The sequence below is a fragment of the Oncorhynchus clarkii genome, chromosome 7, assembly GCF_045791955.1.
Source record: "Oncorhynchus clarkii lewisi isolate Uvic-CL-2024 chromosome 7, UVic_Ocla_1.0, whole genome shotgun sequence".
In the NCBI taxonomy this organism is placed as follows: domain Eukaryota; kingdom Metazoa; phylum Chordata; class Actinopteri; order Salmoniformes; family Salmonidae; genus Oncorhynchus; species Oncorhynchus clarkii.
This window is the reverse complement of record NC_092153.1, coordinates 31,406,447-31,433,415: the sequence shown is the minus strand read 5'-3', so window position 1 is coordinate 31,433,415 and position 26,969 is coordinate 31,406,447. Positions and strand designations below refer to the sequence as shown.

The 26,969-nt window shown below is 42.0% G+C and overlaps 1 protein-coding gene across 1 annotated transcript in view; it reads right to left on the bottom strand.

The window, feature by feature from the left end:
• The window catches only part of LOC139413194 (receptor-type tyrosine-protein phosphatase T-like), a 497,128-nt gene that overhangs the window by 360,916 nt on the left and 109,243 nt on the right, over positions 1 to 26,969 (bottom strand). Inside the window, exon 2 of the mRNA XM_071160294.1 lies at positions 19,617 to 19,742. Coding sequence (XP_071016395.1) covers positions 19,617 to 19,742 — 126 coding nt within the window. The remainder of the gene's footprint in view (positions 1 to 19,616; positions 19,743 to 26,969) is intronic.

The window sequence follows — 26,969 nt, the reverse complement described above, 5'->3', positions numbered from 1 at the left end:
AGCAAAATTATAATGCTGCTAGCGCCGACAGTGCAGTAATATCTAACAAATAATATCTAACAAATTACACAACGTATACCCAATACACACCAATCTAAGCAGGAATAAATGAAGACTATATACATATGGACGAGCGATGTCAGAGTGGAATGGACTAAGATACAGTAGAATAGTATAGAATACAGTGTATACAAATGAGATGAGTAATGCAAGATATGTAAACATTATTAAGTGAATGAGATACAGTAGAATAGGATAGAAAACAGTATATACATATGACATGAGTAATGCCAGATATGTAAACATTAAGTGACTAAGATACCATAGTATACTATAGAAAATAGTACATACAAATGAAATGAGTAATGAAAGATATATAAACATTAATAAGTGACTAAGATACAGTAGAATAATATAGAATATAATATATATATACATATGAGATGAGTAATGCCAGATATGTAAACATTATTAAAGTGACTAGTGTTCCATTTCTTAAAGTGGCCAGTGATTTCTAGTCTATGCCAATAGGCAGCAGCGTCTAATGTGCTAGTGACAGCTGTTTAACAGTCTGACGGCCTTGAGATAGAAGCTGTTTTTCAGTCTCTCGGTCTCAGCTTTGATGCACCTGTACTGACCTTGCCTTCTGGATGATAGCGTGGTGAACAGGCAGTGGCTCGGGTAGTTGATGTCCTTGCGGATCTTTTTGACCATCCTGTGACATCGAGTGCTGTAGGTGTCCTGGAGGGCGGGTAGTTTGCCCCCGGTAATGCGTTGGGCAGACTGCACCACTCAATTGAGAGCCTTGCAGTTGCGGGCGTTGCAGTTACTGTACCGTGATACAGCCCGACAGGATGCTTTCAAATGTGCATCTGTAAAGGTTTTTGAGGGTTTTAGGTGACATGCCAAATTTCTTCAGACTCGTGAGGTTGAAGAGGCTCTATTGCGCCTTCTTCACCACACTGTCTGTGTGGGTGGTTCATTTCAGTTTGTCAGAGGTGTGTACGGCAAGGAACTTGAAGCTTTCTACCTTCTCCACTGCGATCCCGTGGGTGATCAGGCCCCTGATCAGGAGGGGGCTGAGCATGCACCCTTGTGGGGCCCGAATGTTGAGGATCAGCGGGGTGGAGGTGATGTTTCCTACCTTCACCACCTGGGGGCGGCCCGTCAGGAAGTCCAGGACCCAAATGCACAGGGCGGGGTTCAGACCCAGGTCCTCAAGCTTAATGATGACCTTGGAGGGTACTATGTTGTTGAATAAACAGAATTCTTACGTAGGTATTCATCTTGTCCAGATGGGATAGAGCAGTGTGCAGAGTGATGGAGATTGCATCATCTGTGGATCTATTGGGGCGGTAAGCAAATTGAAGTGGGTCTAGGGTGGCAGGTAAGGTAGAGCTGATATTATCCTTGTCTCTCAAAGGACTTCATGATGAGGTGAGTGCTACGGGGCGATAGTCATTAAGTTCAGTTACCTTTGCCTTCTTGGGTACAGGAACAATGATGGCCGTCTTGAAGCATGTGGCGACAGCAGACTGGGATAGGGAGAGATTGAATATTCTCTTAAACACACCAGCCAGCTGGTCTGTGCATGCACTGAGGACACAGCTAGGGATGCCGTCTGGGCCGGCAGCCTTGGGAGGGTTAACACGTTTAAATGTTTTACTCACGTCGGCCACGGAGAAGGAGAGCTCACAGTCCTTGGTAGCGTGCCGTGTCAGTGGCACTGTGTTATCCTCATAGCTATAATGTGTTTAGCCTGTACAGAAGCAAGATGTTGGTCTCGACGACGTGGCTGGTTTTCCTTTTGTTGTCCGTGATTGTCTGTAATCCCTGCCACATACGTCTTGTGTCTGAGCCGTTGAATTGGGACTCCTGTTTATCTCAAGCAGTTTCTCAGTCACTGTATGCACCTAGATTATTTTCCCAAGTTTCCCGGAACATATCCCAGTCCACGTGATCAAAACAATCCTGAAGCGTGGATTAGTCAGACCAACGTTGAATAGTTCGAAGCACGGGTACTTCCCAGTTACAGTAAATGCAGCCTCAGGATATGTGGTTTCCAGTTTGCATAAAGTCCAGTGAAGTTCTTTGAGGGTCGTTGAGGTATCGGCTTCAGGTGGGATGTAAACGGCTGTGGTAATGGGAGATACAATGGCATTTAATTGTGAGGTATTCTAGGTCGGGACTTGAGTTACTGTATTTTCGTAGAATTACACCATGAGTCGTTAATCATGAAACACATCCATCGGCCCTTCTGAGATATTTATTCCTGTCTGTGCAATGTACTGAGAATCTTGCTGGCTTTACCGACTCCGAAAGCCATGTTTCCGTGAAACAAAGTATGTTACAGGCCCTGATGTCTCTCTGGAAAGAAATCCTTGCTCTAAGCTCATCAACTTTGTTATCCAAAGACTGAACATTAGTGAGAAATATACTCGGAAGCGGTGGGTGGTGTGCGCACCTCCTAAGTCGAACCAGCAGGGTGCCTCAAGTGCCTCTGCTCCGCCGGCAATGTTTTGGATTGGCCTCTGGAATAAGTTAAATTGCTCTGGGGAGATTGAACAAAGGATCTACTCCAGGGAAGCCATATTCCTGGTTGTAATGCTGGTAGTTACTGCCGCTCTAATATCCAATAGTTCTTCCTGGCTGAATGTATAACACATAACATTTCCTGAGCTAATAATGTAAAAAATAGTACATAAAACGTTTCCTAAAAGGTAGTTGCGATGTTGCCATCTCTGCCAACTCTCCTGGATATACAGAGATAATAACAAGAGGCTAACGGTGTAAACATGTTTTTGCCGATGCTTTATATCCATAAAGGCATGGCCACAGAGACACAAGGGAGAGGTGAGGATATGGAAAGTGTTGTGTGCAATCACCACTCACTGTAAAATTAATGTATAGTGAACGCAACATGCAACATCGCAAAGATTTTGCTGAGTTACAGTTCATAGAAGAAAATCAGTAAATTGAAAAAAATCAATTAGGCCCTAATCTATGGATTTCACATGACTTGGTCGGGGCGCAGCCATGGGTGGGCCTGGAGGGCATAGGCACACCCACTTGGGAGCCAAGTCCACCCACTGGAATTAGCCAGGCCCATCCAATCAGAACTAGTTTTTCACCACAAAAGGGCTCAATTACAGACAGAAATACTCCTGAGCATGTGCACAACATGTTAGAGGAATAAGCTTTTTGTGCATGTAGAACATTTCTGGGATCTTTTATTTCAACTCATGAAAAATGGGACCAACACTTCACATATATATATATATATTTGTTCAGTATAAAAGTATAATAAAGCTTAATATTGTTTTTACATTGGTGATTTATGTCGCTGTGAATTAAACATTAGCTTTCACACACGCCAGGCGTTGATTAATGACAGAACTGAGGTGCTATTTTGTTTTCATATTGACTCTTTACGATTACGCTCCCCTTTCTGCAGCCCTGCGTAATAAAACAAGTACAGGGTAATTGGCTTTTTAATGGGTTTGCGTATCAATACCATTTGAAGAGTTGTCTCCTCGAGGCTCATTCCCTAAGTCATGCCGCTCTGCGATTCTAAAAAATAAAGCCCGGGACTTAAGCACTGAGCAGTCCTGAGGATCATTCCGGAAGTAACGCTTGAGCTCCCGCTGAAATTGTCTTGTCTAAGATTAACTTTGGAATGCAGAGCAGTGGCACCTCCTTGCCTCCTACCTCCTATGGCACCTCCTTGCCAGGCTCCCACTTTTTAGCGCTGGTGGGGAGATTGGACTGATGGAGAGGGGAAGAGGACAGCAATGCTTCTTACCCCCATGCTTGTCAGAAGATGGAAGAATTGGATCCTTTGATATTGCAGTATAAAGTCTACACTCTTAGAAAAAAATGTGCTATCTAGAACCTAAAAGTGTTACACGACTGTCCCCATAGGAGAACCCTTTGAAGAACTGTTTTTGGCTCCAGGTAAAGCCCTTTTGAAGTTCAGAACCCTTTCCACAGAGGGTTCTACATGGAACCCAAAAGGGTTATCCTATGGGGACAACCAAAGAACACTCACATTTTTATTTAATTAACTAGGCAAGTCAGTTAACTTCTTATGGCTGGGGGCAGTATTGAGTAGCTTAGATGAATAATGTGCCCGGAGGTGCCCAGAGTAAACTGCCTGCTACTCAGTCCCAGAAGCTAAGATATGCATATTATTAGTATATTTGGATAGAAAACACTCTGAAGTTTCTAAAACTGTTTAGTTCTGCCACTAGGCTACCTGCTGCCCCTACTTCATTCTGATTAAACTGTGATTGTTCTCAAATAGGTGATTGCAGTAATAACCCCAACTATCTCCTTTTTTCAGTTCTGTCAATTGAGCGAGCAGAGTGGGGGCTGTAGGTGGAGTAGGAAATAATGGACGTTATCTAGCATTAACTTTCTATCTTGAAAATGGATATACTGACTCATATATACATTTGTGTATTACTCATTTAAATGTAAATTACTTCTCAGCGGTTCATGGTGCTTCTTCATATCTAATTGGACTTTATCTGATGAACACATAGAAGACTGTTTAGGCCTATTTAGTATGTTTCTAGAACTGGTCTTGATGTTGGTAAAAGACACTGAACAATGATGAAAGGCCATTTCATGGTGGGCTGCTTTCAACAATGGCTTTGACATGTGTGTTTCACATACTGTCAAACAGCAGAGAACAGAGGAAAGAGAGGCTTTTTGATTGGTCTAATTTGAACAGTCCTCTACATGTGTCACTTACTGGCAATAAAAACAAATTCAGAAACACATAGCAGCTGAGCATGTGCAAATGAATGGATGTTTGACGTCTCTTCTAATATGTGACCCACCACCACAATTTGGTCTTATGTAGCAACATTTTAAATTGTGTTTTTGTACATTGGTTAAAAGTACAGACTTAGAGCTACAAAATAGTACATCATACACTTCAGTTGAGGAACAATAGGAAAGTAATTCTGCTTTGAAAGTTGATAAACTTGTAACGCCACTTTTGAGAATATGGCCCTTGAATATGTTGGTACACCTACTGGAGAGCTCTACTTTGTCTACACCCATTCAGCATCTTTCACACCTCCTTCAGGTTTAACCCCACCAATCTCTTTAAAGATTCACATGTGAGGTCATGTGCTAAACCGAGTGAGTAAGGTAGTGCAGTAAATATTATTGCATGAGGTTTTCTCAGAAAGTGAATATGTTACTAGATTATTAACTAGGCTATAGGCCACCTCAAGTATGATGTTTTTTACATTTAACTAGGCAAGCCAGTTAAAAACAACATTTTATTTACAATGATGGCCTACCCCGGCCAAACACTAACCAGGATGACGCTGGGCCAATTGTGTGCCGCCCTATTGGACTCCCAATCATGGCCAGTTATGATACAGCCTGGAACCAAACCAGGGTCTGTAGTGACCCCTCTAGCACTGAGATACAGTGCCTTAGACCGCTGCGCCACTCAGATTTTGACGCCAGCTTGGGTTCAATATGCAAGGAACACATAAAATATGAATTATAAGGAGTTCTGGTGTAGCATTGGGGCAAAAACTACAGACCTTGCCTTCTGTGTACTGGCTAAGAAAGGTCACTGAACTTCATGAGGCGTATTCAATATCATCCACACAGAGAGCAAAGCCTCAGCTCCAGCTCCAGCCCTAGACCAACAACAGAATATCTGAGGCAAAAGGTAACTCTCAAATGGGCTTTCAGATAAGCTGCTAGTCATTGTTCCCCAAGGCTCATAAGGTAAATGCATACAGAGGCTAACATTCAACAAAGGGCATCGATGGCTTGAATTACAGGCCAGACAAAAGAGCACTCAGGTGGAATCACAATGTTATTTCGGCAGATAAGCACGGGTCCCTGTGGACTGCGGAAGGCAAACAACTGAACAAAAGTATGAGAGCCTCCGTTTTGTTATGCCACACAATTACTATTAGAGAGGAGCACTTGAACATCTCGTTGGCTCCCTTACCGTATTGATGTAGTATAGCATTTACTGATACTGTGTCTGCTGTGTAACATCTTGGAACTGGGAGCATCTGTAGTAATTAAATATTTTAAAAAAAATGTTTAGACAATTTTAGTAGAAAAAAGCCTGTCCTGTTGCCCCTAAGGTTTGGAACTTTAGATCCCTGATAAGTCATAAGGGAGCCAGCCAAGCATTTTATTTTGATGGGTTTCCTTTTCAGGGCTGCTTTGACTTCATTCAAGTGTCCCTTTATTCATCCAAAACACACCACTATCTCAACAAATATATTGTGGGAATATTGTGGGAATGGAGGCACACAATGGTGTCAATGGAGTCATGGTGATGACTGATGACGCAGTAGTCCCTGTGGTGCGGTGCACAATTTAGGGAGTACTGTGGTCCAGTTGAAGGTAAGAGGCATGGAGAGACATAAAGTGGTGAGCTCCTGGTGTCCATTAGCATTGCCTGGAATATTTCCCTATCACAGAAATAGGCTGCTTCCCAACACTATTCCCGAATCCTCCACCCACCACCTCCTCTCCGTCATGTTAATCTTCCGGAGAGAACGGAGAAGCTACCTTTAATAACTCTGTGCCGAAGCGTCACCTTTATTGCAGAGAGCGATAGCCGGCGCTACAAAGACTTGTTTCATTAAGCACGCTTTAAGTCCCACACGTTACTGTGCATTTATTTCACTACCCTGGATTGATTCAGAGAAACAGAGGAACTGAGTTGTAATATGTTTTCATCTGCTACTGCTCTACTCTAGATTAAATAAATAAATACATGGTGGGAGACTCTACCTCGGGCAAAAATGTGAAAGCACATTTCTTCATACTATTGTGAACTGGTGAAATGGGTTCGGGTTGGAGATAAATTATTCTAAAGAGACATATGACATGAAAAGATCGCTGTCATCCATAATCAATGTGTCAGTTTGAGTGACGTCAATGAGCTGTTTGTTCTCATTACTAAATTACACATTTCCTACGCCATACAGTATATCAAACAGATTGCTTGTTTAATAATAACAATATATTATTCAACAAAGACATGCGTGAATAACAACTAGAATGTATATAAGGTCATATTTGCACAGTTATAAATCATATTCTGTTCATCCCAAAACAGTGGCTGAAGTATACTGTAAATCCAAGCTGAGTGTGTGTGTTTGTGTGTGTGCATGCTTCTGTACGCTTGAAGGTCTACACTAAGAAATTAAGTGTTGAAATTAATTAAACAATTGTGTGCTTGTTCACCTGGGGGGAGATGCAGACCTCTTTAAAACAAGGGCACTGCAAGACAGCCAGTCAGTTACTTAGAACAGCACAGAATTTGGCACAGCCGCTACTCTCCATAGAGGCCAGTGATGGAGACAGCTAAGGCACAGCCATCTGTCTATAACAGCATAACTATATCTAGAAACGAATCCTGCTTACTAACATTCATTACTTTTCTGTTTAATTACTTAATGTGGGGCTGTAACTTCAAGAACTGTAATTATGTATAATTAGAGCTATCAAGCATTTACGCTAGCACTGTATCACTCAGGGTTGCTACTACTAACTCGTTTGGCACTTATTCTGATGCAGTGGGTTAGCGTTAGCGCAGGCTATGGGGAACGCACTTGTATTAATGTAAGTAGGCATGGCTAAGTAGGGTATCTGCTTTGCCATTTTGACTGTGTCTCTATGGCTGGTTCAGATTGGCTTCCAAGTCAAATGAAAACAATTGTTGCGGCCAACTAATGGCCATGAGAAAATGTATTTAGACATATCCTTTGGTTGGGGTTCTACCACTGATGAAGACACTCTAAATATTCAATGTATATTGCAACATACGTATAAGTAGATAGCAACAAAAGACTATCTAAGGCAATGAGATGGTCAACTCAGGATACATTACACCAGAGGAGACATTTCTTTCAACCATACTTCCATTGGCTTCCAGCAAGGAGAAAATAATCCTCGAGATATGGCTCTTTTTTTATCGCCCCATAATACTATGTTATTTAATAATAGAAAACATATCATCAGTATAATATACAAGTACTCTACCTCTATAAACCAATGGGGGAACACATAAAGGATCCAATTCAATCTAGATAGCCCATATAGATAAACATCCGTATAGGTTTTTTTCTCACATCCTATCCTCAACATAAAACATATTACACTCTCGCTGAGGGCCCATTACTTCCATATGCGGTGCCTTTTTAAATGTTTTGTTTGTCTAACAATGGTGGCCGAGTAAGTTATGCTGCCCATTCTTCCCAGGCAACTTGAGATTGCCGAGGCTCTTTAGCCTCGTGCCAAATAAGAGATATGTTGGGATATAGCCGCGGGGCAGTCGGAGCGAGGTGCATACTAATGCTGGCATCTCATTGCTTGTCATGCAGTGAGCTCCTAAGGTCCCCAGCAGAGCCGAAGCGTCTCTGGAGTGGACATGCTTTGAGTTAGAGCCCCTCATTGAAGTAGTGCTCAGGGTCTGATGGTTGCAAAGCCTAATATAGGCCTGATAAAATGGACTGACAGTGATGGGGAAACGACAGGATCTCTCTGTGTCATGAGAAGGGGGTTGTCAATTGACCACACCAGCTTAAAACCAGTTATGCATTAGGGGGCGCTATTAACATTTTTGGATGAAAAACGTTCCCGTTTTAAACAAGATATTTTGTCACGAAAAGATGCTCGACTATGCATATAATTGACAGCTTTGGAAAGAAAACACTCTGACGTTTCCAAAACTGCAAACTGATGTTAAAGGCGAAACCCAGGAAAAAATCCAACCAGGAAGTGCCACATTTTTTTAAACCACCTCATGCCAATGACTCCTTATATGGCTGTGAATGAGCTACGAATGAGCTTACGTTTTCCACGTATTCCCCAAGGTGTCTACAGCATTGTGACGTCTTTTTACGCCTTTCCATTGAAGAATAGCCGTAAGGGACCATATATAGCAAGTGGTCACATGGTGTCTCCAGCAGAATATCTTGCGTAAAATACTGAGGTAGCCATTTTTCTAATCGCTTCTTATGAGAAACTAATTGCCTCGACGGATATATAATCGAATATATATGTTAAAAACACCTTGAGGATGGATCCTAAACAACGTTTGCCGTGTTTCTGTCGATATTATGGAGTTAATTTTGAAAAAAGTTTGGCGTAGTGGTAGCATTTTCCGGTCGATTTCTCAGCCAAGCATGATGAACAAACGAGAGCTATTTTAGATAGAACATTTGCTATCTAACTGGGAGTCTCCTGAGTGAAAGCATCCGAAGTTCTTCAAAGGTAAATTATTTAATTTGGTTGCTTCTCTTATTTTCGTGAAAATGTTGCCTGCTGCCAGCAGAGCCTAGCATAGCATTATGCCATGATAAATTTACACAAATGCTTGTCTAGCGTTGGCTGTAACGCATATTTTGAAAATCTGAGATGACAGTGTTGTTAACAAAAGGCTAAGCTTGTGTTTGAATATATTTATTTCATTTCATTTGCGATTTTCATGAATAGGAAAAGTTTCTAGGGGTATTTATGTCCACTGCGTTATGCTAATTCGTTTGAGGCTATGATCCCGGATCCGGGATTGATAAATTCAAGATTAACTGATTGGATATAGGGGGTGCTATTTTAATTTTTGGATGAAAAACATTCCCGTTTTAAACAAGATATTTTGTCACGAAAAGATGCTTGACTATGCATATAATTGACAGCTTTGGAAAGAAAACACTCTGACGTTTCCAAAACTGCAAAGATATTGTCTGTGAGTGCCACAGAACTGATGTTACAGAAAAAACCCAGATAAAAATCCAATCAGGAAGTGCCGCATTTTTTGAAACCGCCTCACGGGAATGACTCCTTATATGGCTGTGAAGGAGCTAGGCGTCAGCTTACATTTTCCACATTTTCCCCAAGGTGTCTGCAGCATTGTGACGTATTTGTAGGCATATCATTGGAAGATTGACCATAAGAGACTACATCTACCAGGTGGTCGCTTGGTGTCCTCCGTCGCAATTATTGCGTAATTCCAGCTGCAGTATTTTTCCGTTTTCTTCTGATGAGAAGGCAACTGCCACCACTGATAGATTATCGAATAGATATGTGAAAAACACCTTGAGGATTGATTCTAAACAACGTTTGCCATGTTTCTGTCGATATTATGGAGCTAATTTGGAAAAAAGTTTGGCGTTGTAAGTGACTGCATTTTCCGGTGTTTTTCTTAGCCAAACGTGATGAACAAAACGGAGCTATTTCGTCTACACAAATAATGGAAAAAATGAACATTTGCTATCTAACTAAGAGTCTCGTCATTGAAAACATCTGAAGTTCTTCAAAGGTAAATTATTTTATTTGAATGCTTTTCTTGTTTTTGTGAAAATGTTGCCTGCTGAATGCTAGGCTTAATGCTATGCTAGGCTATCAATACTCTTACACAAATGCTTGTGTAGCTTTGGTTGAAAAGCATATTTTGAAAATCTGAGATGACATTGTTGTTAACAAAAGGCTAAGCTTGTGTTTGAATATATTTATTTCATTTCATTTGCGATTTTCATGAATAGGAAACGTTGCGTTATGGTAATGAGCTTGAGGCTATGATTACGCTCCCGGATATGGGATTGCTCGACGCTAGAGGTTAACAAGGCTATTTCAGAACAACAATCTGCATTTTCTTTGCTTTACAGAAAGCCTTTGTTCAACTGAAATTGTTACTTGTGCAGGTAAAACTAAGTATATGTTATTTTACAAAAAGCTTCAAATGTATCTGACACCGAGACAAGACTGAGACACTAAATATGTGGTCTTGAGTCCGGATTAGAGAGCAGGACCGGTATCGAGTTTTACGACACTGATTATTAGCCTAACTTATGACTATTGAATCTACTCATCACATTAGGAACAGTGATCTTACATTAGTTTGCAAACGCGATGATAGATGCATGCAATACTTTATTATCAAGGTGATTTATTTTAGGATTTTATTTGAGCTTTCCCGAACTTGAAACTCAAGTGCCGTCACTTGGATAGTGCCGTCAAGTTGGATATTTTGGTGTCGCTAGGGCAGTACTGAGGAATGTTTGTTTTTCATTATCGTGTTTTGTAAGTTACTTTTCTTAAATTGCTTGTAAATATTGTATGCTTTTATTGCATAGCAATTGTAAATATAGTGAATGTGTATGATTGTTTGCAAGGCTACCTTGTAAAAGAGGTATTGGTGTCAGTAAATGCAATTAAAATAAAATAATAGATATATTTTCTCAATTGAACTCTCAAAGTATTTGAAAGCTAAACAAACACTATTTTAACCCATGTCTATCATTCTATGTTTGTAGTTATAGAATCATTGTTAGAAAATATTTCATTAATTAATGTAGGCTCACTTCTGATGTGTGATATTAATAACAGAAGGGGCAACAGAATACACAACATAAGTGGAGGTTATCATTTATTACAGAAGAAACAATATTGTTTATATAGATAGTAAAAAGTACAGGACCAACTATCATTATCTTATTTTGACTAGTATTTCAACCCAATGGAAATTATTATTATAATACAATTAAAAAATCTAATCTCACCATCAACATCCATCTGGAATTCATCTGTTGTGAAACTCATCTATTAAATTCCAATTAATTGAATCACAACTACAGGCCACCCTTCACAACACAAAGTCGCCAATGGAAATAAGGAACTCAGAATGAATAGATGGAGGTTTGATCAAGCTATCAGTTCATCTCCAGGGGTAGGACGTGGAAAAATGGATGCTTGTATTTACTGTCATCTTGAATTTTATAACCATAGTCTGTCAGAGATAGATTGCTTATGAGCAGATGTTAGATCAAGATATTCAACAACTATCCCTCCAACCAGGCTGAACTGTGGGTGTGCTTGCTGTGACGAAGTGTAACTAATATGTTAAGTAATACATCAAACGTTGCTAAAGCATCACATTTGTCCACTTGGAGAGATTGAAAAGGCAATCATTCCAATATAGCTGAATAGTGTCCCATGCTCTCGATTTATAACTGAGTCTTCTGTCTTGACACCCTCAGGAAGTGAGGCAAGAGTTCACGCGTGGCTGAAGAAAGGGGCTTAACTAAATTAGAAATGGAGGTGTTGCCACAAGAGACGGGAATGATTGACTGACATCTAGCTGATGCCAACACTTCAATGTTGTCCATCACTCATAACTACACATTAGTCAAGCCATGTAAAATAAACCAACTTAGTGTACAGTACAGTAAGTAAGTCAGCTGAGGAGTCACACACCGAACATTCTCAAGTGAAAACCACATGTCAACATCGAGTGTGATGAACTAAGGGAGAGTGGAGAAGGGAGAGAGAGATAGAGAGGGGGTAGGGAGGTAGAGAGAGAGAGAGAAGGAAAGAGCAATAGAGAGAGAGAGGGAGTGAGAGAGGAAAAAAGGGAAGGGGAGAGATGGAGAAAAAGAGAGAAATTATAGGGATGGGGGATTCTCTGAGGTGTGAGGTCCCCAGAGTGATGACATGAAAGGGGAAAGTAAATGAGTGCTCTGAGCCCAGCAGCAGATAGCTGCAAACAGAGGTTTCTCCACAGGGTTCTACTTGGCAGTGAGTCCATCCTCTGAGGATGGGCCCACTTTGCTTTAGTAGTGCCTGAGAATGTGTAAACAACACTGATGCATGTTATGATTCCCTCCTCCTTGTCGAATTTCATAAAAATATAAATACTGTATATATATATATATATATATATAGATATATATATAATATATATTTTTAGATACAACTATACAAAATATATTCACGTCTTCAAACAATTGATTAAAACACACTGTTTTGCAATAGTCTACAGTTGCCTCAACAGCACTCTGTAGGGTAGCACCATGGTGTAGCCGAAGCTAAGCCGAAGCTTCCGTCCTCATCTGGGTACATTGAATTCAGTAGAAAACCTACTTATGTCAACTTCCGGAGGATGTCCTTCAACCTATCAGAGCTCTTGCAGCATGAACTGATGTTGTCCACCCAATCAAAGGATCAGAGAAGGAATCTAGTACTGAAAGCATAAGCTACAGCTAGTGGATAAAGTGTGGTGAGTAGTTGACTCAAAGAGAGAGAAAGACAATAGTCAAACAGTTTTGAACAAATACATTTCCTCAAAAATCAAGAAGAAGCAAGAGAGAGAAAGAGAAAGAGAGCTAGCTATTTGTGACCTGATTCAGGAAACTAGGCGTATGTCGCAAGTCACGACTACACAAGAGAGTTGTTTTAATCAAAAGGTGTTTCTTGGCAGAAATGCCTTCTCAAACATGTGAACTTTCATGTGACGTAATATCAACTTGTATGCTATCTGTAAATATGAATACAATTGTTAAATTGCGAGCCTAGTTGGTTTCGCCACAGAAAAAGTCAGCAACCTTCCCGCTAGCCATGATTGGCTGAGATAATGAGTGGGCTGGACATGACGAGAGATGAGCTTGGATTGGACAGCCATATAGTACGCGTCTGTCTATTGGAACTGGTGAGTAGTCTAGGTAATCGTGGCAAACAAGGCTTTTAAAAAAAAATGTATCGCCTAGTAAAATTGCATGAACCTAATGTCAAGTTAAAGTGTACTGTTATCTAGCTAACGTTAGCTGGCTAGGTCGCTAACTAACGTTGTGTATGATCTTATTCTTTGTATCTCAGACACTTTTGCTTGACTCGTTATAGCCATAGACCCTGGCTGGTTAGCTACCTGCAGATTCATGCAGAGGGGCTCTCCAATAGCAGTGCCAAAAGATTGAAAGACGGTTTTCTCAAAAGTGAGTGTACAAGTTGATCAACATTCAAAGCATAATTACTTTCCCATTGTTCCTCAGCTGTAGTGTAAAATATACCATTTTGTAGCTCTGAGTCTCTACGTTTATCCAATGTAGAAACAGAAATTAAAATGTTGCTACATAAGACCGAATCCAGGTGGTGAATCACATATTTAGTTAAATTTTTTTAACTTTCACTTAGTTAGCTAGCAAATGCAGCTAGCTAGTTTAGCCAACTCAAACATCCAGCTCAAACAGAGAGGGATGCTATGTTAGCTAGCTGGCAATGGCTATCCAACACTGGAACTCTTCCAAGACAAGGTAAGCTTTTGGTTTTATTAATTTATTGCCACGGGGCTAAATTGCTAAATTGCATGCTGACTGTACACTGTACTGCATGATTGTTTGCGTGTGATCGGGGTGTATTTATTCTACAGATTCTGTTAAAAAACATTTCTTAAACGGAAGCAAACGGAACAAAACGGGGATAAACATATCTGAATTTGTCCAATAGAAACTCTCGTTTGCAATTGTTGGAGAACATTTCAGAACATTTCCCTGTCACAGCCAAGAAAGGCTTACACAATCAGACATTACCTTTGGATTTAACCTGGCCTGGGTAAGATTTTTTTATTTATAATTCTCTTTTTCATTAGTAAACCAAACGGCATCAGCTGTTCCAGGGCACCCAAGTCTAATTTGTTTGTGTCTTAAGTTTTTGTTTGAGTCTTAATGTCATCAATCAGTGTCCAAATAAAATGGTATTGCTCTCAGACAAACCCCAAAAGGCTTAGTGACTGTGAGCTCTCTCATGTAGGTGACCTAAGACCGACATTCAAAGAAAAACGGGGCGGAGGGAATTATCCCAGGAAACTGCCTAGGAAACCGACGGTAGGTACATCCCTCTCTTACAATGACAGCTACCTCTGGATTTACTCGGGAGGTGATGATCCATTTATCTGCATAAAAAATGTGCTCGTTGGGGAGAGTGACACTTAATCCAGCTGGGATGAGGCCCTGTGGATCTGCGGCTTCCCAACTTCGGTGGTGATGAACAACCCATTCGATTTGACCTTTGACTGTATCTCCACCTCCATTATGTTAAAGAAGCAGGGATCAGTTGTGAACTGTCCTGCCTATCTGATCAGCATTACTACCGTGTCTGGTTGAGACCTGTGAGTGTAGTGAACAGTCATTTTCCCTCCATTTAAAAGGAGTGGTCACTTTTGTCTAGGAGAGAGAAAGTGAGAGAGTGCCTGGGGCTCCATTCCCTGTCAATTTCCTACCAATGCGGCCCCCTCTCCACTTCCACCACCAGCACGCCTGCCACGCTCAAATCAGAAATGCAATCAAGTCTGTGTGCCACACAAGAGCACTCAAATCATCACCAAGAACAAAAAAAATAGACAAGCCATTTAACCCCTTTACCCTCATCAGCCTTGCACAGACCAATAACACATGGCATTAATGCAACTGGGCTGTTGACAACCTATAATTCAAAAGTCCATTACTAATCCCAGGGCCCTTTGGCATTGGAGAGAAGGCTTCAAACTTTGGTTTCCCCCGAGGAGTAAACATATGTCACATCAAAATGACAGGCCTCAGCCATGCTTCTGGTGATTGGTTTTGATTTGTTTTCAGCCAGAGCTCAACTTGAAGAGGTAATAATGGAGACAGATTTGGGAGCAGATTTCCAAGAGACTCGCAAAGGGGCGGAGAATGCAACAGTTCAGAAACTCCCTGTCCACTCTCACTCGACAGTCAATCTCTGACAACAGCGAAAAAAACGTCACATCACAGTGGTGTTTACCTGTACCTCTTCCACTAGATACTGCTTTTGTAGCGGGAGGGAGAGAGATGTTTAAAAAGGAGTCTAACCATAGCTGCTACGGTGCAGAGGCGAGAGCCTATACCAAAAGCGATGGCCAGCAAGTAGAGGCAGTACAACGCTCACATACACTGGTTACAGTATATCCCTCCCTTGAGTAGCCTCGGAAACCCGACCCTAGGCAACACAGTGACTATAGGACTATTTTGGCATAGAGGAACTAGGTCACTGCCTTCGCTGATAACAAGAAAAATCTGGGGTCTCTCCCAACAAATCACGAGGTAGAAATGACGAAACATCCCGATTCAAAACCAAAGATTGCAGGCAAAACCATTGCAGTGGCTTTGTTAAGGTAGTTGATGCAAACTAGCCACTTACGCAATGCACTCATTAAAAATAACCTCCTTGATCTCCATCTTGATAGCTACTATTTTGTATTTCATTCAAGTGGATAAAGTATGGGTGTGAATTTGCGATTCTTAACTTTAAGAAAAACAGTGTTGTTTAGTTTTTTTCCCCCACTTACAGTGCAGTTATCAAAAAACATATTATTTTCTGTGTTATAGTCAATAGGCTATAAAGGCCTGGGAAAGTTGTGTAATTCAAAAATAGCAGGAGAGGAAGAAGAGAACTTTAAGATACTTTGGTGAATTGGCAAAAGGCATGCAAGACAAGAGATTGAGAGATGCAGATTACTAAAACAAATGAGCATGCGTCTGCCTGCCCCTCCTCTCTCTCCCTTGTGCTGGCCTGCCTGCCTGCCCTGTCTGTTCAGTCTTCAGTCTGTTGCGATTCGGTCTGTTGCGAGGAGAATATCTTAGCCTATTCATGGCACCGATGTTGCCAGGATACAGAGGTATCTACGGCCAGTCTTGCGAGCACAGGGTAGCCTACTCTTTGTTTTTGCCCCATAATATGAAATTACGGTAGGCTACCGGTATCCTTTCTCGATTACCCTTTTAAGACATAATAGAATGCGGCCCCTTAATAGAGCCTTGGCTATGGCATGTTTGTTTGTCGGTCTGTTAGGGTAGGCTACACTATGGATTTTAAATGCCGACAGGAAACCTTCTCTGGAGATATGAACAAGCAAAGGAATGAGGCTTCTGAAGATGGACTAACGTCCATCACTCGGCAACCAGAACTGTCAATTAATAATCTTGAGCTTCTGCGCAGCAGCACATCAATCAGCGACGTTAATTGTTGTTAGGGAAAAAATGTGTTTTATACCGAAGCAGAAGTTACTGAAGCTGCGTTCTATGTCTGTAAAGGGTTGCGGTAGATATAACTTCATTGCCCGGCCCTAGCAGGCAAATGTAATAGGACCATTATTTTGCATTGTATATTGATGTTTCTTATCGTTTTAACAGAAAACAGATGTTTTAAAAGTTATGTCAAATTGTCCATTTGTCACATCCCTAGACCCTAGTCACTGTGTTGCCTAGGGTCGCGTTTCTCTATCTCTTGAGAAGCGTCACCCATGCAAACAGTAGAAGCCTTCCCCATTGCCCCAAGAGACATATCCCCCCACTAACAACAGTTTAACACGACATGTCGAGGGTTCAGAGAGTGAAACATCAACTAGGGAAAAATGAACACTCAATGATGGGAAGAGCGTATGGAGCTCAAGAACATGACTGTTCCCTGAAGTCAACAATCATCAATTCACGTGACAGTCAGGCATCAGCAATCAATCATCACAAACTTCAATCTGCACTTGTACTGTATGAGGCTGGTATCCTGGACACAGATTAAGCCTAGTTATAAAAAGCATTCTCTATGGAGAACTTCCATTGAAAGCTATTTTTTGTCTAGGACTAGGTGTAATATCTGTACAGCAAACTGGTCTTTACATTTTCAGTAGTTAAAAAGACAGAAACCCCTTGAGTTGACAGGTCCCCTCTATTCTAACTGACCATAAAATGCATCAGCGCTGGAGTATTAGTGGGAAAGTTTAGTTGAAAACCGCGGGAGAAGGGCTTAGACCTGATAAGGCTTTTATACTCAGCGTGTCATCCGTGGCTTTCAAGAAATATGCCGATGAGTTTGTTCAGTCTGAGAGACTTTGCGTGACTGCTCAGCCTCTTCTTAACTCCACCATCAGATCTCCCATTCCAGGTAATATCCTGGGGCCCAACATGAGAAGAACCCCGTGACATTACAAAAGGAAGGAAAAGAAAACAAACACACAAAAATCCACAGCTGAACACATCCCCTCGGAATAGCACTCCTTTTGAAGCGGTGAAAGAGCTTTGGTTACAAGGAGGATGGCTCGCACTGATGGGGATGACCAATGAGCCTCGGAGGGAAAAAGGAATGAGTGCAGAGTTTCCTCCTTCATTATCCCTCCTGTGAGAAATAATCAACATCGCTCCATTTCCACCTGAGCCCCTCCTGAGTCTCTGAGCCTCACTGCTCTCTCTATCTCTCCCTTTTTTTGAAGAGCCCACTGTGTCCGGCATTGTTCAACAGGACATTATATGAAATGCCATGCACAATCAGTGAAGATGCTTGTCCCCCTTGCATCTCAGCTTGTTGTGGTTGACACACAGAGAGGGGCACAGACACATGGTACGCATTAACACACGTGCACACTCACACATACGCACACTCTTGCACGCACACACAGCTTTGTTTTCATGAATTTTCTGGACTTTTTGGGGAGTAAAAATGTATTCCCATACAAAATCCTATTTCAGCTAACCTTAACGCTAACCCCAAGGTTAAAGTTAGTCATCAGTCTCAAGTCAAAGTCGAGACCCGAGTCCTGAAGTCTCAAGTTATTTTATTACAAGTTAAGTCACAAGACATGTGACTCCACACCTCTGGAAAACATGCACACACACACACACACACACACACACACACACAGACACAGACACAGACACAGACACAGACGACACACACACACACACACACAGACACAGACACACACACACACACACACACAGACACAGACGACACACAGACACACACACACACACACACACACACACAGTGATGCCCCAATTTCCTTTGATTAGACGCTCCTACCCTGATGACATGGATAAGAAGGCAGATGGCGTTTCCTGTTGTTTGTTGATTTATTCATACCGCCCTTTAAATATATATATATATATGTCTGAAGTGTCCTGTTTTGCTAGTCTCGTACGAACCATCCTGATCTACGAGGTTACTGTTTTGCCAAGCTGAAAACACAAGACTTTGTCAATGTTGTTCTCTGCACTTTGATTTGTACACAACCTGAATTTGCACCAAAGGCTCAGAAATGCTTTTTTGTGTGCAATCTGCAATTTGCTTTGCTCAGCAGTCGGCACAGAACAAGATACTTTCTTTACAGTGATACATATATCACATTGACCAGGGCCCATAGGGAGACCCATACGGCTACGGTCAAAAGTGGGGCACTATGTAGGGAATAGGGGGGCATTTGGGACGTAGCCGCAGTATGTTCAACTCCTAACTGGATTAATGTCAGTCAGTGGCGTAACCCTAGCTGGCACCCCGTGGAGCCAGGGAACTGACACTGACATCCCTACCATAGGTGATCAGTGAGGCGGACTGACAGGCGGCCAGATTGCCATCTGTGTTTGACAGTATCACTTTGGAGTGGCTGAGATTGTGTCACAATGCATATCGGTCTACTCAGACATGAGCTGAGCAATGGATATGTGGGGAAAGAGAGGGGGGGGGGGGGGTAGAGTGAAAGAAAGGGAGTGAAAGAAGAAAAGAGAGCCAAAAGACAGATATAATCGTCCAGGTGAAAAGTGAGAGAACAAGAAAGAAATATGAGCTGACGAAAGCGTGTTAATGATACACCATTTTTACACACACACACACACACACACACACACACACACACACACACACACACACACACACACACACACACACACACACACACACACACACACACACACACACACACACACACACACACACACACACACACACACACACACACACACACACAGGGGTGACAGAGCAATACAGGATAGGAGAGAGGAGGAAGCCCCGTTGTGTACCTGTGGGAACAGCTGCGTCCATGGTGGGCCTCTCCCAAGTGTTGACTTGCTCCCAAGCGAAGCCATTGGTCCCGAGGGCCACACTGTAGCCACAGCTGCTGTAGGGGTCTTCAAATGAACAGCTGCCTGTAGGACACAACGAGAAGAGAGAAGAGTAGGGTTGCATATGTCAACACGATTAAGCCATATACTCACATCATTATTTCATCCCCGTTAAATAATTATTTTCCAGCGCATTAGGCTTTATGCTAGCCAGAAGCCATGGATTGAGAAAGCAAGATGAAACTCGGTCTAATTAAATGTACTCTTTGAGATGCGTGGTTTAATTGCAATGAGAGAATTCAAAGGGAATTCTTGGGGGTTTTGTGCATTATCTATTTTGTCAATTACACAAATGTTTTGTGTTTTTGAGCTGCTTTTATGCGTGGATCGTTTGATGCAAAGCTCGCTTTCAGATTTGAATCAAATTTGTAAAATTGCATAAGCCAAGTACTAAACACTCATTGGGGGCTAATGACTTGCCTGTGTACTGAATGGGAAAATAAGAGCACATTCCATTCAAATGAGAGGGGAGTTTGTGTCAGTGGCCTTTTGTTAGACATATTTTTCATTTTGTTCCATTCTGAAAGGTCCCAAACATTTATCTCTTTGTGGTCAATAAATCCAAGTCTCACTGCTGAGATTGAGGCTGTCCTAATATGGACACCATACAAAACAAATAACTTTTCACTCTCCATATCAATAGTGTCAAACAACCACTCGCTGCACCAAGCCCTTCATCTCCTCTAATTAATGTTGCCTACCAATTTGATACATTATTGATAAGTTGCCCACAACAGATAAGTAACAGTTTGGATGATCAGTTAAAGCTCCTGCTTACAACCTGCACCCACATCTGCTCCTAGGGGAGGAGCTAGCGTAAAAACGGGGGCTTTTCATCTCTAAGGCTAGTTAGACAGTGAGTTGTAATGGGAAGGTTTTTCAGCAGCTGCATTTCTTTAGGCTCTCTGTGGAGACGTTGTTTATAAAATTGAGTTTCACATGTAGCACTTTCATCAGTAAGGTTTGAATGAACTGAGAGGCATGGTAGTGTGTTCACAGTCTCTACATTCAAAGAGGACATTGTTTACACCCATAAAATTGACAGAAAAGATAAGTGTTCGCACCTCAGGATTTAATTTGGGAATCTGTGCGCTGCAATTAATATTGCTGTCAGATTACGATGTACTGTAAATAATTACATTCATATTTTTGCAATTTCGGGAGTCTACATAGTGAGGTTGCTAGCTTATGACGACACGATCAGCAAAGAGGTCTTTGGACATATCTGTTTTGAAATGTTATTGTGGTAGAAAAGGTAAAGAAAATGGAAAGTATGCAACTGTACAGTACATTTAAATGTGAGTGATGATCGAATGTTGAATTTCTTACTGTAACCTTTACATATCTCTTTTAAAATAAGCTTTTTGGACAGATTTTCTTCCGGGCTAATTTGGTTAAGTGTTTTCTGTATAAATTAAGTATTAGTGTTGATAAACACAAACATACACATCCATCTTGTGATCATACTCAACCAATTCAGGGCCCAAGACCCTCTTCCAATTCTAAAACATTCCAGTCTTTCATCCATTTTGGAGCCCCAATTGGACCCTTTGATCATTATAACCTTACATTTAAGACCACTGTAATCCAAACTGACAGGACCTACCATGTCATACACCAATGGGGGCTAACTCAGCTAAAGCGTCTGTTTTCTGTTCACTTAGACAAGATCTTAGTTAGCTCCCATTAAATTTACTGTCATCATCTAAGATTTAATTACAGCGTTTACTAACATATGCATTTTTTTTCGGCATTTCCAAGCCAGGCAGGCTAGTATACGGCTCAGATGCTAAAGCTATTATTTCCACACCAGTAAGCATGCATAATAGCCAAATATAGCTGTCATTAATTTAGAAATAAACTGAGATACAGAATATCAGGACAGTGTCTTGTCATGTAAAATGTGTCTCTCAATTTAGGACAAATGTGACCTAACAAATGCCATGCAGCCATATTCTTAGTTTCACTAGAGAATGCATGACTCAATAGGACCACTGTTTGTGGTCTTTTTTCCGCTTGAGTGGAAACAAACAACTTACCACTGACCCCTCTCTAGTTGTCACTGTGTACCTGGAATGGCTCAGGAAAACACACACACACACACACAAGTCAATGGATTCAATCCGTTCGGACAGGATTCAGAACACAAGAGGGAGCAGGCTGATTGAATGCGTGAGATACATATATTGTACACACACTCAACACACACATAGGCAGACTCGCTTTCACTCACACACATATCCCATTTGAAATAAATCCAGCTTCGCCCATAGCACTGAATTAGACGAGAGAAGAAAGATGACAAGGCAGACAAAAGGCACAGAGCGCTTCTAATAACACACATGACTCATTCAATTTAGATGCTCCCCTCAACCCCTACTAATTCTACATTTTCCAATTTGCATACACATTTTAACCTTGGCAGCTCACTCCACACAATCCATTTCCCTAAGCCAATCTATCCCCATCCATCACCTTGCGGAGAGGGGGAGAAAAAGGCTGTAGGTAGGATAGGTAGCCAGGCATCGGACAGAGGCTCTCCAAGCTCAATCAGGTCAGAGCTGGGCAAAATTATTCAGCCCCCATAAGTTAATACTTTGTAGCGCCACCTTTTGCTGCGATTACAGCTGTAAGTCGCTTGGGGTATGTCTCTAACAGTTTTGCACATCGAGAGACTGACATTTTTTGTTGGTTGGATGGAGAGCATTTGTGAACAGCAGTTTTCAGTTCTTTCCACAGATTCTCGATTGGATTCAGGTCTGGACTTTGACATTCTAACACCTGGATATGTTTATTTTTGAACCATTCCATTGTAGATTTTGCTTTATGTTTTGGATCATTGTCTTGTTGGAAGACAAATCTCCGTCCCAGTCTCAGGTCTTTTGCAGACTCCATCAGGTTTTCTTCCAGAATGGTCCTGTATTTGGCTCCATCCATCTTCCCATCAATTTTAACCATCTTCCCTGTCCCTGCTGAAGAAAAGCAGGCCCAAACCATGATGCTGCCACCACCATGTTTGACAGTGGGGATGGTGTGTTCAGCTGTGTTGCTTTTACGCCAAACATAACGTTTTGCATTGTTGCCAAAAAGTTCAATTTTGGTTTCATCTGACCAGAGCACGTTCTTCCACATGTTTGGTGTGTCTCCCAGGTGGCTTGTGGCAAACTTTAAACGACACTTTTTATGGATATCTTTAAGAAATGGCTTTCTTCTTGCCACTCTTCCATAAAGGCCAGATTTGTGCAATATACGACTGATTGTTGTCCTATGGACAGAGTCTCCCACCTCAGCTGTAGATCTCTGCAGTTCATCCAGAGTGATCATGGGCCTCTTGGCTGCATCTCTGATCAGTCTTCTCCTTGTATGAGCTGAAAGTTTAGAGGGACGGCCAGGTCTTGGTAGATTTGCAGTGGTCTGATACTCCTTCCATTTCAATATTATCGCTTGCACAGTGCTCCTTGGGATGTTTAAAGCTTGGGAAATCTTTTTGTATCCAAATCCGGCTTTAAACTTCTTCACAACAGTATCTCGGACCTGCCTGGTGTGTTCCTTGTTCTTCATGATGCTCTCTGCGCTTTTAACGGACCTCTGAGACTATCACAGTGCAGGTGCATTTATACCGAGACTTGATTACACACAGGTGGATTGTATTTATCATCATTAGTCATTTAGGTCAACATTGGATCATTCAGAGATCCTCACTGAACTTCTGGAGAGAGTTTGCTGCACTGAAAGTAAAGGGGCTGAATAATTTTGCACACCCAATTTCTCAGTTTTTGATTTGTTAAAAAAGTTTGAAATATCCAATAAATGTCGTTCCACTTCATGATTGTGTCCCACTTGTTGTTGATTCTTCACAAAAAAATAGAGTTTTATATCTTTATGTTTGAAGCCTGAAATGTGGCAAAAGGTTGCAAAGTTCAAGGGGGCCGAATACTTTCGCAAGGCACTGTAATTGTCACTTTCTTAACCATAACCTGGCTTAACTGGCCTCTAGGCCACATGGCTAGTGAACGCAATCCTGGAAAGGGTTAATCCTGTATTGATCCAGTTCAATGATCTGAACCTGTACTGTAAATATGCTAACATGACTCTCTGCCTCATCCATACAACTAACAAAGTCAACTGGTGTCAAAAGTTGGATCAGAACTCACTAACGTAACAAACACTACACAATGTCGAACCATTTAAGAAGTTGTGTGGAACGCACGAGCCTAGTAAAAATACTCTTCCTCCAAGATTTATGCAGGTTGTCAGTCGTTTTTTATCCCTTCTCTGATTTTAGTATTTGCATACTAATCCCACTTCTCGACTAAAATGGCAGCTTTGCATTAATGACTCTCTTTTCCTCTCCTGTGTGAGTCAGGTGGTGTGTCCTCATAGGAGGCCAGTCCTGATCCCCTAATTCCAGGGATTGGAAGAACAGACGATACGGAAGACTACAAGAAATCTGCCTGAAAAGCAAGCTTCTTTCTGCCTTTAATACACAACAAGGAAACCCGTCATTCTTTCAAACAAGAAATCCCTTACATAGCACTAGGCACAGGGATTATGCTTTTCTATGAATTTCCAATGTTGCGGGGCCACAGGAGGGCAAAGGAAAATATGTGAAGGCAGAAATGGATACAGTGTGTTTGTGTGTGTACCTGTATGACACTTCCCCACTGTCCTTGGGTCTGGCTGTGCTTGTAGGGGGGAGAAGAACAGTGTGTGTCCTTGGATGCTCGTTATTGGGCCTTCTGCGAAACACAGTGGGGGTTTTATAAAGCCAAGCCAGCAGAAAACACAGGCACAGGGGCCAGAGAGCTTCCCACCAGGTCACTCACCCACAGCGAATCAGAGCACAGGCTAAAGGATGTGGAAAAGCAGATGTTGTCTCTGTCTCTCTGTGTCTTTTCCACCTTTTTCACTTGTATCCCTCTTTTCATTTCTGTTTAGTCAGACTCAACAGAAATGATCCCCCCCCCCCCCCCCAATGAAGGCTGTCTGTTCTTGCTCAGGCTGGTTAGAATTGACAAATGTTTCACCACAGCACCCCAGATCATAAAATGCACTAATAAAAATAATATGTTTATACAAAATGCTATTTTCTCCTCTTAGAAAAATGATTACCTACATGTAGTAAAGCACACTCTAGTTTGTAACTATAAACGTCTGTTTCTTGTGCTTTCATAGGGTGATAGATTTAAATAAATGTAGTCACACATACACTATGTAATACAACAGCATGTGGGCAACACTCAATTTAGTGGATTTGGCTATTTCAGCCACACCCATTGCTGACAGGTGTATAAAATTGAGCACACAGCCATGCAATTTCCATAGACAACCATTGGCAGTAGAATGGCCTTAATGGCCTCAACAAGTCAGTTCGTCAAATTTCTGCCCTGCTAGAGCTGCCCTGCTAGTGCTGTGACGTAGAAACGTCTCGGAGCGACAACGGCTCAGCCTCAAAGTGGTAGGCCACACAAGCTCACAGAACAGGTCAACCCAGTGCTGAAGCGTATAGCGTGTGTAAAACTGCCTCTGGAAGCAACATCATCACAATAACTATTTGTCTGGAGCTTCATGAAATGGGTTTCCATGGCCGAGCAGCCGCACACAAGCAAAGCTTCGGCTGGAGTGGTGTAAAGCTTGCCGCCATTTGACTCTGGAGCAGTGGAAACGCGTTCTCTGGAGTGATGAATCAAGCCTCACCATCTGGCAGTTCGACAGGATAATCTGGGTTTGCCGAATGCCAGGAGTTGACTAGCTGCCCCAATGCATAGCGCCAACTGTAACATTCGGAGGAGGAATAATGGACGGGGGCTGTTGTTCATGGTTCAAGCTAGGTCCTTTAGTTCCAGTGAAGGGAAATCTTAACGCTACAGCATAGAATTACATTCTAGACAATTATGTGCTTCCAAATGTGTGGCAACAGTTTGGGGAAGGCCCTTTCCTGTTTCAGCATGACAATGCCCCATGCACAAAGCGAGGTCCCTACAAAAATGTTTTTTTGAGATCGGTGTGGAATAACTTGACTGGCCTGCACAGAGCCCTGACCTAAACCCCATTGAACACCTAATGCTCTTGTGGCTGAATGGAAGCAAGTCCCCGCAACAACGGTCCAACATCTAGTGGAAAGCCTTTGCAGAAGAGTGGAGGAGGCTGTTAAAGCAGAAAAGTTGGGACCAACTCCACAATAATGCCCATGATTTTATCAGGAGATGTTCAATGACCAGGTGTCCACTTACTTTTGGTCATGTAGTGTATCACTACTATGCAAATACACACACCATGCAACAATTTGCACACTCTATGAAAAATATTATTCACCATCATTTTCTCCTCCAAGTATGAGTCCTTAAAAATAACACCAATGTTGATTATTTAAACCCACCTTCTGTTACAGTAATGAGCTACAGTGTCTCTTTGTCACACTCTAAATGTTAGCGTCTGACTCCTCTTCACCCTGCGCCCTCAGAGATGAGCTGTCACTCAGCAAATTAGCTGCAGTAAATGCCCGTCACACCATGCCTGCCCATATATCCTCAGCCACTTAAAAACTCTGTTCACAGCCCCACTACCACCACCCCCATACCCCCACACCCTCCTTTAACCCACTGCCACCACCCTGTCACCCACGAGCTTGAAGAAGACGCGTGGTGGCATCAGAGGGATGCTAAAGCCTTGTTTAAGAGCTCAGAGCCCCAGCGGGTGAAGGGGTTAGCCCTGGGCTCATTACAGACCTCACACTCAGTCAATAAGATTTTGGCTCAGCAGAGTGACTAACCTTGCCTCACCCAGGGCCCTCGCTAATGTGAATATATTGAATGCTAGGGCAATGTGGCAGGGGCTCCCGAGTGGCGAAGCAGTCCAAGGCATTGCATCTCAGTGCTAGGGGTATCACTACAGACCCTGGTTTGATTCCAGGCTGTATCACATCCCATAGGGTGGCGCACAATTGGCCCAGCGTCGTTAGGGTTTGACCGGGGTAGGCTGTCATTGTAAATAAGAATTTGTTCTCAACTGACTTGCCTAGTTAAATAAAGATCAAATAAAATGTATCAGCCTCAGCTTAGCTGCAGTAGAGACACTTATTAGCATTAGATTTGAATTTGTGATTCATTAACTTCTAAAGAAAGTATGCTGACTTTACTATGAACTTTGACTGAGAGCCCCTGGAGGCTTTATTCATTTTTCACCTTCTCTGTGGGTGAATTTTGGAGGACTTACCTCAACTTTTCATTATTTTCTGGCTAGCTCCCTTTT